Genomic DNA, 14,280 nt, shown 5'->3' on the forward strand with positions numbered 1-14,280 from the left:
GAACGCCTCGGGATCCCCGGGAGGAGCTGGACCAAGTGGCTGGGGAGAGGGAAGTCTGGGCTTCCCTGCTTAGGCTGCTGCCCCCGCGACCCCACCTCAGATAAGCGGAAGAAGACGGATGGATGGAAAAAAATGTTGGACTTGGACTATTTCAGTGCACCACAAATAATTTCTGGTGTTAAAAGCAAAACAAAAGTGTATTTTTAGATGCATTTTTAAATGTTTCAGTCAACAAACATGGAGGACTTCCGGCTGTAGAGACGTGTGCTGGTATTGAACAAGACAACACTGCCTCCTAGCGTTTGGTCGGAGAACTGCATGACGTGTGCTGGTGTTGAACTAGATAACACTGCCTCCTAGCGTTTGGTCGGAGAACTGCATGGCGCGCGCGCAGACAACGCACATGCGCATTGCGCAGTAGGGATGAGGAAGTGTCAGTTAGCACAATGGCTAACAGGACGTGTGTTCCTCCTCTTGTGCTATGTTTGACTTTCTTTGTCAACTCTTGCTTGTCTCACACTTACACTTACTTGTTGGACGACGCAGGAGGCCTCGGACGACTTTTTGACGGGATTGGAGGGTTGAGCGGCGGAGGGGTGAGTTAATAAAGTAGTCATATTTAATACGTGATTAACAATACATGTTGTGTAACTCCTTATGTTTACTTAGGTGTACTTAAGTGTATTTAAGTGTACTTAAGTGTATTTAAGTGTACTTAAGTGTACCAATGTGTACTTGTGTGTACTTCAGTGTACCAATGTGTACTTATGTGTACTTAAGTGTACCAATGTGTACTTGTGTGTACTTAAGTGTACCAATGTGTACTTGTGTGTACTTAAGTGTACCAATGTGTACTTGTGTATACTTAAGTGTACCAATGTGTACTTGTGTGTACTTAAGTGTACCAATGTGTACTTGTGTGTACTTAAGTGTACCAATGTGTACTTGTGTGTACTTAAGTGTACCAATGTGTACTTGTGTGTACTTAAGTGTACCAATGTGTACTTGTGTGTACTAAAGTGTACCAATGTGTACTTGTGTGTACTTAAGTGTACCAATGTGTACTTGTGTGTACTTAAGTGTACCAATGTGTACTTGTGTGTACTTAAGTGTACCAATGTGTACTTGTGTGTACTTAAGTGTACCAATGTGTACTTGTGTGTACTTAAGTGTACCAATGTGTACTTGTGTGTACTAAAGTGTACCAATGTGTACTTGTGTGTACTAAAGTGTACCAATGTGTACTTGTGTGTACTAAAGTGTACCAATGTGTACTTGTGTGTACTTAAGTGTACCAATGTGTACTTGTGTGTACTTAAGTGTACCAATGTGTACTTGTGTGTACTTAAGTGTACCAATGTGTACTTGTGTGTACTTAAGTGTACCAATGTGTACTTGTGTGTACTAAAGTGTACCAATGTGTACTTGTGTGTACTAAAGTGTACCAATGTGTACTTGTGTGTACTTAAGTGTACCAATGTGTACTTGTGTGTACTTAAGTGTACCAATGTGTATTTGTGTGTACTTAAGTGTACCAATGTGTACTTGTGTGTACTTAAGTGTACCAATGTGTACTTATGTGTACTTGTGTGTACTTAAGTGTACCAATGTGTACTTGTGTGTATTTAAGTGTACCAATGTGTACTTATGTGTACTTGTGTGTACTTAAGTGTACCAATGTGTACTTGTGTGTACTTATGTGTACTTAAGTGTACCAATGTGTACTTGTGTGTACTTATGTGTACTTAAGTGTAATTGTGTGTACTTAAGTGTACTTAAGTGTACCTATGTGTACTTGTGTGTACATATGTGTACTTAAGTGTAATTGTGTGTACTTAAGTGTACCAATGTGTACTTGTGTGTACTAAAGTGTACCAATGTGTACTTGTGTGTACTAAAGTGTACCAATGTGTACTTGTGTGTACTTAAGTGTACTAAGACCCTGGACCAAAACAATTTCTGATATAGACCACCAAATTAAATCTCTACCGCAGATAGAGGCAAAAACCTCAATGTTCTTATACGAGGCAAAAATTCCGTCTATGACCCTCCTTCAGAGCGATCGCTGTTACCAGCCTGCAGTAAAACCATCTCACAGAACACAATTAGTGGCCTACCCTTTGAGTTAGTAACGTAATACCAAAATACTTTGATCATGAACATAATTAGATGAATATATATATGCTTATTCAAGATGTATTTTCACATTAATAATGAATCAAACAAGATCTGGTTTAGAATTAATATAGACTTATGACTGTAAGCTGTTGCATTATTATTTTTCCCGGCATTTGCAATGAATGTAGTTACCAATTGATTTTGTACACACAACTGAATTTCGCATGAGTCCATGTTCGACTAGTGCTCGTATAGATGGCTCGGTGGTGCCTCAGGCTGGTGGCCTGCCGACACCTCGTTGGGCTTTTGGCTGCCTTGGTGAAGAAAGAGATCCACTCAAACAGTCTGTCTCTGTCTCTTCTTGGGGTGTGGTTCAGTCCATTGGGCAGACTGTTTAATGGCATGTCCGTGCTGGCCGAAATTGGGGAAAAGTATGGGGCTTTGGGGAACGCGGGGCAAAGTATGGGGCGTTGGGGCTTTGGTCCAGGCCCTCGGCTTGCTTCAACGCCTCCTCGCTGCTTCGGCACTCCCGACACTTCTTTCCACAGCTGCTGGAGTCCCGGTGGACACATTGGCTGGCAACGTTAGTTGTTCTCGTCATCGCTGGCAAGGTGTTGTCTCTCCTCTCGGTTCCTTCCAGTCAGGTATCGGGTGTTGGTCCTGGATCGGCTTTGACCGTGCCCCTCCCAGCGAGTGCAAGGGAATCTGGGGTGGCTGCCCCCATCCTCAAATCTGCACAGAGGAACTGGCACACAAATTCTACATTTTGCAAACTTACCATTTTGGTCTCATGGTCTTTCCACCTTCCTAGGAAGCTGCTGGTCCTGAGAAGTGCTGATCTTGTGACTGAAGATGATAACCTGCTTTCTTAAAATAGGTGCCGTTGTTTGACCTAATCTTTTTGGGGAAACCATGTCGGGATATTAGATCATTCACAAAACATTTAATTACTGAATTGGCACCCTCCTTCGAGGCTGGGGTTGCTTCCGCCAACCACCGCAATTGTCAATCTAAATCATTACGTTCCTTTATCCTTGCACCGGATTGATCATATCCATTAAATAAAACCTCAACACGCTCAAACTTGACCCAATCCAAACTCACCTCCCCCCTCTGTCCCTCTCACAGGGACAGTGTTAGTCGTAGTAATAGTAATAGTAGTAGTAGTATTAGTAGTTTCAGAAACATCCAAGAAAAAGAAAAGGCAGCTGATAGTCAAGTGCAGCAAGAACAGAGGCGGAGGACAGGTCATGTTTGAGGTCACTGTTCGCTTTTGCAATAGTACTTTGATATTTTACAACACCTAGTGAATTATTGTGGCCTCAATAATTCACTAAATAGTTGTATTTAATTTAGTCTATCTATGATGGGACAATGCACAGAAACATTAAGTTCAGAAACAGATATGTTCTGTACTAGATTATATCTAAATAGCTACTTTCCATCTGTAGTCCCTGGCTACCTAAATTAAGGGGATCCACAAATCAAGCAATAAAATTATGACACTAATTAATCATAATAAATATATACATTCATAATAATCAATAATTAATCAAAAATAATCATACTGTAGCATGTATTCAATTATAAGAAAAGTCACCAAATGCCCCTTCATGGACACATACTTACCATACAATACAACCACACCTTATTTACATCATCACACAAAGACCATACATGCTCTTGTTCACATCTGTCATCATTCGTAAAAACAACCAAGATTTTAACAGCCATACCTCACAATTTACAACAAAAATGCTCTCATAGATAAATATAATACTCATTAAATTGATGTGTCAACATAATGCCCCTCTTAGTGACCGTCTGAGCAGCCTTGATTGCTCCAAAGCCACTTTTTAATTTCAAATTTTCTATTCCTTTTTTTATAACGTGGAGAAGGCTAATTGGTCTGTACATGTTCTGGTCTTCTTTATTTCCTGCTTTATGGATTTAATCATAGTAGCAGTTTCTCCACGTGGTAGGGAAAGTGTTTTCCGTTATTGATTTATTTATCAATCGTTGTTATACGAGCAATAATACAATCCTTATATGTTTTTAGGAAGATAGTGTCCAACCCATATATATATCTCTAGATCGTGAGTCTGATAATGCAGCGAAGATTTTGTTTAACTTTGTTTCATTTGTTAATTCTAAAATTAGTCCATCCTGAATAAATGACAATTATTTGCACTGATTTTGAGGGATTTTTTATTCAGGGTTTGTACAGACTGGATGAAATGTTCATTAAAATGATTACTTATGTCCAGACTGTCTGCGATAGTAGCGCCATTGATATTTAATGCCACAGTGTTGTTTCTTGTTTGCTCTCTTTCCGTAAGTTTGTATCTGGTTTTCCATAACTCTCTATTGTTCCTTTTTGCAGCTTTAATTAATTCCAAGTGAAAGTCAGCCTTAGACTTCCGCATAAACACTGTAACTTTTGTTCCTCCAAACTTTTAAATCATACGATCTGTATTTAGACCTGTTTTTTAATTGCTCTTATGAGAGCTGAGTCCTCATGTCTTTATTAGAATCCAATGGTATTTTTATTTTAGCACTCTTCTTTCTGGTTTTGTTTTCGTGTATTTACAGATGTTCTCTTTAATTTTTGTCATCCAATTGTAATTCTAGTAGGGCTGCTTATCATTTGTATCATATAGAAGCCGTTTATAATATCCTTAAGTTTCTTTCTACGCGTCTTATTTAACCAGTCCAGATTAACGTCCCCCATGACGTTACTTCTTTCATACTATGCTGTTTGAGGATGTCTGAAAATGAATCAAGAAAAATGTCTTTAGCTGTGGTCGGTCGGTATACCACAATTACCTTGAAATACATTTCTGAGGAAAATGTGATTTTAATTTCAACATACTCAAATTGATCTACTTTTAATGTTTTCCCTTTCATAAATCATAATTCCTCCCCCCTTTGTCACTGGATCTGTCTTTTCTGTAATCTTGTCCCCCGGGACATTAATTAGAACGTAAAGGTGTTGTGGGTTTTAACCATGTCTCTGATAGACACGGTAATCCGGATTAGAGTCTGACAGTAACTGCTGTATTTGTTCAGTATATTTCCTGTGGTAGAAAGTTTATTAATGCGGACACGTTTGTTACTGAATACTTTCCACAGACTTCTGTCTCTCTGCGACTTTGTGTATGTAACAAGCAACTACAATCACTTGATATGCTTAAATTTTGTTTTAGCTCAGCTGTTGTGTAGCTGCTTGCTCCTTGTAGCCTACAGCAGGAGTGTCCAAATTGCAACCAATAGCTATGTTTTTAACAGACAACCGAAATAATTGAAAATGTGGTATTAGCTTATCGGTTCAATCAGCGGCAGCTACGCCCTGTTTTATCATTTGACCTAAATTTTTTTTGTTTCGTAGGCAGGACAGAGGGAACAATGTGGGTCATTAGTTGTCCATCTTATACAATTCTAATTGTTTTAAGGATAGTTCACATGAGCGGCCATACCTTGAGTCCCACCATATATAAGAGTCAAAAGGCTCCTATTATGAGTCGTCTAATTGGTGATCATACACTTTGGCGGTTTGGGTGGCAGGACACACGGACGCACCTCCGTCAGCCAGTGCTAGGACAGTTGGAGCAGTCCCCGTCTTCCACTCATTCCTGGGAGGCGTCCCTATTAGTTGTCCGCTGATGTCGTGCTGTCAGGCAACATCAGGAAGTTCCTTCTGTGCAGTATTGAATTGTCAGGGCACAGTTCGTAAGCAGGTCATTACAAGGTGTGTGCAGGTTGACCACAAAGGAATGCTTCAAAGATTGTGTTGAACATTGTCCGTTGACACTTATGTCCAGCAGGGGTCTGTTTGTATCCTGCTGTTCGTCCTGCTGTCACACCTGTATTTTTTGTGAGCATGTTCTGGCTACAACTTTGGAGCTTGTCTTGTTCAGAGAAGCTGGCAGTCCCCCGGCTGCATATCCTCTCCACCCTCGGCTTGCTCTAGCACAACCGTGGCTACCACCCAAGTCCGTCTGAATGGTTTTACGTTTTGTTGAGGTTTTTTCCTCCAGAATTTGGAACTCAAAACATGTACACTCATCGTTTTCATATCCTCTCGGTTAGTTCAATTTGCATATCACGTTTTAAAATTACAGTCTTAACTATCCCATTAATTGCTAATCAATAACCTTAATTCAAAGATTATACGTACTACTTCATGTGTATTTAAGTACCCTTTTAATTCACTTAAAGATTATCTATAAGTTAATTTAAATTATCATTTGTCTATCAGTAGGCGCGAGCAAGCTGTCATGCTTGCACTCTGACCTCCTGCTGTGCGTGATACTCTCCAAAACAAAGGAATGTTTTTATTCACGTTTCTCCTTATCTTTCAGCTAAATCTTTTAATCTTTTAACTTTTAACGTCCGTACTGTGTTTATTTTTATTGTCTGCATTTTAAAATATTTAAAATCTCAGGTACCCCTTGGCATACCTTCAAGTACCTCCCTTTTTTGTCCGGGCGGAAACACCATACCCTCATTTGAGAACTACTGGTTTAGCCTATGAAAAATCCTTTGTCTCATACATCATTACACTGTACAACTCCTCTTTGGGGGGCTAGGATGACAGGGAATGCAAAACAATAACAGTGCAATACTTTTTTTTATATCATGGTCGTTAATGCCTAGTTTCTCTTTTAATAGAATCTATTTTGTTTCCATTTATACCCTTATTAGTTACTGTTTACTTTTTAGTTCTTCTTCCAAAGGGAACTCTCCTGAAGGAATCAATAACGTTTTATCTGTCTATCTATCTATCTATTACTAACCCGAGCACAATTCATGACGTCATGCTTATCTTGCAGACAGTTATTTCCATTTAGTTTTATTCTCTATTTGTAATTCTACATGCACCAATGTCACATAGAAATTTGCTTTCTTTGTTATTTATTTACATTATTATTTCTGGTTTACTTGCTGTCTGTTTACTTAAGTTCTCATATTTTGGTCTGTCTTCCTTCTGATTAGAATTTGTTTAACGCTTCTCTACGTTTTGTTTTGACAATGGCGCTGAGTGGCTCTTATCTGTACTTCTTCAGACTCTGTTTCACAGATGCCCTTAGATGTATTAGAATATAAATTTAACTTTTATTTTATTGTGTGTTTATTCCTAAAAAAAATTAAAATGTCAATGTATGTTTCAATGTCCCACAATCCGTATTTATTTATTGATATTTAAACGTGTAATTTTCCATATATCTATTATTTTACTGGACTTAGCAAGCACCTACTATTAGCACACTCTACAGACCGAGAATAACTGTTCAGCCACACTTGGTAATGCCAAGCTAGATGCTAACCTAGCCTTACTATGCCTCAGTAAGCAAACTTTTGCTAACCTAGCCCAATGCTATGCTAACACAATGCTAACCTAGCTCAATGCTATGCTAACACAATGCTAACCTAGCTCAATGCTATGCTAACACAATGCTAACCTAGCTCAATGCTATCAGTGTCACTCCTCTTCGAACTAATGCCTCACGCAGCTGTCATTCACACAGCCTTGTCACACGCACACACTCTTATCTCAAAATGTCTCCCAGCTCTTTTTTTTTTTTTTATATGCGTCACACAGTCACTCACACACAGAGAATTTACCAGCGAGCAAGAGCTGGTAAATTAAAACAACTGTAATATCGCACAGTCACAATCACCAGTATAGTTAAAAACAAATTCAAATGACTGGAATTAGCTCGCAGCGCCCACGAGGGGGAGCCTCCCTGCTTAGGCTGCTGCCTCCGCGATCCAACCTCTTGATAAGCGAAAGAAAATAATTATATGGATGGATCATTCACTCATGTGTTTTCTGTACATAACTTTGTCTATTTTCTCACACGCACACACATAACCAACAATTTCCCAGCTCTTGCAGATCAGCGTGGGTGCGAAAAAAGCGTTAGGGAACTCTCACAAAAGCATGAGGGAGAATTAAAACAGATAAGAAACCAGGTGCTACACAAAAGTTATTAAAATACGCAGATATATATATATAAATTTAAAAACACACATTTTTATCCCACAAAACACTCCCCCCTGGTCCGGACCAATATAAACAACTAATGCATGCGTGCTTTTGTGGAATCGGCCGTCTCATAACACACACACGCAGGTCATTCTTACTCATATAATGGCGATTAACCCATTCAGCGGAGCAAATCCTGCTTTTCCTTCCTGACCAACACGGATAACAGCCTAAGGCGCTGTAGAATAACCAGGAATCACCCTTCAATTTCTACAGTACATCGTGTCTGGTCAGTCCATATAGTTTCACCAAGGCTCTACCATATGGAGCCCTTACTCTATCCATCTATACTGCAGCAAATTTCCAAATTCGTGACAACTTGGCTCAGTTGATCTCCTTTACCGGAGTCACTGAACGATCACCTTATATCAGGCTTTTTACCCGGCTGCAGCTTCCACATAGACAGATACGTAGGACCTTCATAGACGTCATAAATTTGTGTGGGCCAAATGTCACATCAGTTTAGCCAACCTTGCCTTAAATTTCGCTGTGTCCAACTCCGGCTAACCATGTACTTGCAGAAAAGAAATTTTTCGTCTCACATCGTCTATGCTTCTACACTCCAAACCACCAAAATTCTATCAACAATCCCCATTTGTTAAAAACAAGAGATTACAAGTTTTCAACAAACACACAGACAAATGATCACATATAATACAACTCAAGCCAACCAACACATGCCTCAGTCTAGGTTGTTTTTGGAGAACTATCTTTTATGAAAAAAAATTTCAGTTTTTATCTTACCGATCCCGTTTCTCTTCAGACAGACAACTTTTACACAATAAGCAAAATAGCTTACCTTTTATTAGATGCGCGCGTGCAAGCGTTGTCTGCCTGAGAGAGAAGCCGGGAGCGGATGTTGACTTGCAGAGTTCTGGACCATCCTAGTTCGTGACGCCAATTTTGTAGTGGAAAGTCCAGGTTGTCAATGAGAACCAAAGTAGATTTAACACAAGAGTTTTATTTTACTCATAATCAAATGGTACAATGGTTGGGTTGAGTTGTCTAGCACACAGAAAGTTTCCCCCCCGGGCGCGCCCGTCACCATGAAAAAGAAGATGGTGTCCAAAACACTCTCTTCGTTTGGCTTTATCCCTTTCTTATCTCTCTTGTTAGTGCGTCAATGTCTTATTTTGTTTTCCCTATCTGTTCCATAACAACTCGAATCTTTTAGACAGTCAACACATTCAGTTAGACAGGTTGGCACGACTTAAAGTTCACTTTTGTCCCACAGAAGAGGAAGAGAAATCAAAATGAGCATACATTTTTGACAGACATGAACTATAGGTCAAAGGTCAGAAATTCTACTACAGTACCAATGTGTACTTATGTGTACTTAAGTGTACTTAAGTGTACCAATGTGTACTTGTGTGTACGTATGTGTACTTAAGTGTAATTTTGTGTACTTAAGTGTACCAATGTGTACTTGTGTGTACTTAAGTGTACCAATGTGTACTTGTGTGTACTTAAGTGTACCAATGTGTACTTGTGTGTACTTAAGTGTACCAATGTGTAATTGTGTGTACTTAAGTGTACCAATGTGTACTTAAGTGTACCAATGTGTACTTAAGTGTACCAATGTGTACCAATGTGTACTTATGTGTACTTGTGTGTACTTAAGTGTACCAATGTGTACTTGTGTGTACTTAAGTGTACCAATGTGTACTTGTGTGTATTTAAGTGTACCAATGTGTACTTATGTGTACTTGTGTGTACTTAAGTGTACCAATGTGTACTTGTGTGTACTTAAGTGTACTTATGTGTACTTAAGTGTACCAATGTGTACTTGTGTGTACTTATGTGTACTTAAGTGTAATTGTGTGTACTTAAGTGTACTTAAGTGTACCTATGTGTACTTGTGTGTACATATGTGTACTTAAGTGTAATTGTGTGTACTTAAGTGTACCAATGTGTACTTATGTGTACTTAAGTGTACTTAAGTGTACCTATGTGTACTTGTGTGTACGTATGTGTACTTAAGTGTAATTGTGTGTACTTAAGTGTACCAATGTGTACTTATGTGTAGTTAAGTGTACTTACATGTACTTGTGTGTACTTATGTGTACTAACGCATACTTAAGTGTACTTATGTGTACTTGTGTGTACTTGTGTGTACCTATGTGTACTTATGTAGGCGACGTCGCGTCTCCTGGTCAACTATGCAGAGCCATACCGCAGCCACATACTGGACTATCTGTTTAAGGTACATGAAACCATACCGCAGCCACATACTGGACTATCTGTTTAAGGTACATGAAACCATACCGCAGCCACATACTGGACTATCTGTTTAAGGTACATGAAACCATACCGCAGCCACATACTGGACTATCTGTTTAAGGTACATGAAACCATACCGCAGCCACATACTGGACTATCTGTTTAAGGTACATGAAACCATACCGCAGCCACATACTGGACTATCTGTTTAAGGTACATGAAACCATACCGCAGCCACATACTGGACTATCTGTTTAAGGTACATGAAACCATACCGCAGCCACATACTGGACTATCTGTTTAAGGTACATGAAGCCATACCGCAGCCACATACTGGACTATCTGTTTAAGGTACATGAAACCATACCGCAGCCACATACTGGACTATCTGTTTAAGGTACATGAAGCCATACCGCAGCCACATACTGGACTATCTGTTTAAGGTACATGAAACCATACCGCAGCCACATACTGGACTATCTGTTTAAGGTACATGAAACCATACCGCAGCCACATACTGGACTATCTGTTTAAGGTACATGAAACCATACCGCAGCCACATACTGGACTATCTGTTTAAGGTACATGAAACCATACCGCAGCCACATACTGGACTATCTGTTTAAGGTACATGAAACCATACCGCAGCCACATACTGGACTATCTGTTTAAGGTACATGAAGCCATACCGCAGCCACATACTGGACTATCTGTTTAAGGTACATGAAACCATACCGCAGCCACATACTGGACTATCTGTTTAAGGTACATGAAACCATACCGCAGCCACATACTGGACTATCTGTTTAAGGTACATGAAGCCATACCGCAGCCACATACTGGACTATCTGTTTAAGGTACATGAAACCATACCGCAGCCACATACTGGACTATCTGTTTAAGGTACATGAAACCATACCGCAGCCACATACTGGACTATCTGTTTAAGGTACATGAAACCATACCGCAGCCACATACTGGACTATCTGTTTAAGGTACATGAAACCATACCGCAGCCACATACTGGACTATCTGTTTAAGGTACATGAAACCATACCGCAGCCACATACTGGACTATCTGTTTAAGGTACATGAAGCCATACCGCAGCCACATACTGGACTATCTGTTTAAGGTACATGAAGCCATACCGCAGCCACATACTGGACTATCTGTTTAAGGTACATGAAACCATACCGCAGCCACATACTGGACTATCTGTTTAAGGTACATGAAACCATACCGCAGCCACATACTGGACTATCTGTTTAAGGTACATGAAACCATACCGCAGCCACATACTGGACTATCTGTTTAAGGTACATGAAACCATACCGCAGCCACATACTGGACTATCTGTTTAAGGTACATGAAGCCATACCGCAGCCACATACTGGACTATCTGTTTAAGGTACATGAAACCATACCGCAGCCACATACTGGACTATCTGTTTAAGGTACATGAAACCATACCGCAGCCACATACTGGACTATCTGTTTAAGGTACATGAAACCATACCGCAGCCACATACTGGACTATCTGTTTAAGGTACATGAAGCCATACCGCAGCCACATACTGGACTATCTGTTTAAGGTACATGAAACCATACCGCAGCCACATACTGGACTATCTGTTTAAGGTACATGAAGCCATACCGCAGCCACATACTGGACTATCTGTTTAAGGTACATGAAGCCATACCTTGGTTTCATACTGGACTATCTGTTTAAGGTACATGAAACCATACCTTGGTTTCATACTGGACTATCTGTTTAAGGTACATTAAAGTCACTCTGAAGTGACTTTCCTTGGACAACTGATGTTTTTTTCTTTTGTACTCAGCCAGACTTCGGAGCCTCTCTGCACATGCTGAAGGTGGAAATAGGAGGAGACGCTCAAACTACAGGTGAGACCAACAAATGGTACCTTTAGTTGAAAAAAGACACTTCCGTACACACGATGACGTCGTACAGACCTCGGGTGTGGCGCTCAGCACGCCCCTCCATTGCTTCTATTCCGACACGTGACTACTTCCTGGAAGTTAAAAGCAGTGGTGCTCTTTTATTTGTATTTATTTTTTATTTTCTAAACCTTTATTCATAAATGTCAACATTTACAAACAGTTAAATAATAATCAAAGTAAGTACAAAACAGCGCCAAAGTGTTGTAAATTCAAAGTAACTCAAATCCATCCATCCATCCATTTTGCTACCGCTTGTCCCTTTCGGGGTGGCGGGGGGTGCTGGAGCCTATCTGAGCTGCATTCGGGCGGAAGGCAGGGTACACCCTGGACAAGTCGCCACCTCATCGCAAAAAAAAGCAGGTCTGGTATTGAGAAACTTACATTTATGAATATAAAACTTATCCAATAGTATAATGACGTTGCAAAGGTCAAACTGCTTTTCAAATCATTTGTCATACAGTGTAAATCCAAATAGTACATCTTTACAACAAAGCACACATTTGTCATTATTATTATGATTATTCCTCATCAATAGGGCTTTATTGCTCCATTTGCAGTGCAACAATGTTCATGGTCATTTCTGCGTTATTAATATTTACCTCACTCACTGCTTCTTTGCTATCATATTTGTAAATAACATTTGCTGATGTTGTTGTTGCTTTGTTTGTGTTATTGTGGTCTGTCTGTCTGTCTTGTCCTCGCAAGTTCAAGTAGCAATGATAGTCACACACACACACCAGGTGTGGTGAAATGATTCTCTGCATGTGACCCATCACCCTTGATCACCCCCTGGGAGGTGAGGGGAGCAGTGAGCAGCAGCCCGGGAATCATTTTTGGTGATTTAACCCCCAATTCCAAACATTATAATTAGAGATGTCCGATAATATCGGCCTGCCGATATTATCGGACGATATATGCGTTAAAATGTAATATCGGAAATTATCGGTATCGTTTTTTTTATTATCGGTATCGTTTTTTAAATTTTTTTATTTTTTTATTTAATCCACATAAAAACACAAGATACACTTACAATTAGTGCACCAAGCCAAAAAACCTCCCTCCCCCATTTACACTCATTCACACAAAAGGGTTGTTTCTTTCTGTTATTAATATTCTGCTTCCTACATTATGTATCAATATATATCAATACAGTCTGCAAGGGATACAGTCCGTAAGCACACATGATTGTGCGTGCTGCTGCTCCACTAATAGTACTAACCTTTAACAGTTAATTTTACAAATTTTCATGAATTACTAGTTTCTATGTAACTGTTTTTATATTGTTTTACTTTCTTTTTTATTCAAGAAAATGTTTTTAATTTATTTATCTTATTTTATTTGATTCATTTTTTTAAAAAGTACCTTATCTTCACCATACCTGGTTGTCCAAATTAGGCATAATAATGTGTTAATTCCACCACTGTATATATCGGTTGATATCGGTATCGGTAATTAAAGAGTTGGACAATATCGGATATCGGCAAAAAGCCATTATCGGACATCCCTAGATAATATAGAAGTTGATATTATTGTTTACATTCAGAGCATCCATTTTTACATCCAACTTGGGGTTGGTGAGCATGCTCTGGCTTTCCGAGTAGGAAATCCCACTTTCAGGAGCATTCCAGTTGAAGCTTCAGACTAGGAGCTCGGAAATTCCCACTTCCCAGTATAAATGGAACGCACCTTAAATAAAACCATAAAGCTAAAACAAGGCATCCCGTACAGACGGTCAGAAAGATGTTCTGTAAATCCTAATCTTTTCAACATTTTGACAAAGGAACCACCATTGCATGTTATGTAGACCCCTGAATTGAAATATGGACTATTTATTTATGGGTACAAAGCACTCTACTGTTGTTTTCTCTCCCACGCCCACTACATAAATACTGCTCTAAAGATGATAACACTTGAAAGGATACTTGTTTGT

General features: G+C 39.5%; 1 protein-coding gene across 7 annotated transcripts in view; it reads left to right on the forward strand.

Annotated features, from left to right (window-relative positions):
* The first annotated feature begins 411 nt into the window (after nucleotides 1-411).
* The window catches only part of galcb (galactosylceramidase b), a 51,159-nt gene continuing 37,290 nt past the window's right edge, over nucleotides 412-14,280 (forward strand). For 4 of the 7 annotated variants that reach the window (XM_062034736.1, XM_062034734.1, XM_062034735.1 and 1 more), the window contains exons 1-3: nucleotides 412-596; nucleotides 10,302-10,370; nucleotides 12,230-12,293. In XM_062034736.1, coding sequence (XP_061890720.1) covers nucleotides 447-596; nucleotides 10,302-10,370; nucleotides 12,230-12,293 — 283 coding nt within the window. In that variant the 5' untranslated portion in view covers nucleotides 412-446. Of the gene's footprint in view, nucleotides 597-10,301; nucleotides 10,371-12,041; nucleotides 12,073-12,119; nucleotides 12,165-12,229; nucleotides 12,294-14,280 lie in introns of those variants that run through there. The other 3 variants (XM_062034737.1, XM_062034740.1, XM_062034739.1) reach the window with 3 other exon arrangements.

This window comes from Entelurus aequoreus, linkage group LG23, assembly GCF_033978785.1.
Source record: "Entelurus aequoreus isolate RoL-2023_Sb linkage group LG23, RoL_Eaeq_v1.1, whole genome shotgun sequence".
NCBI classification, from domain to species: domain Eukaryota; kingdom Metazoa; phylum Chordata; class Actinopteri; order Syngnathiformes; family Syngnathidae; genus Entelurus; species Entelurus aequoreus.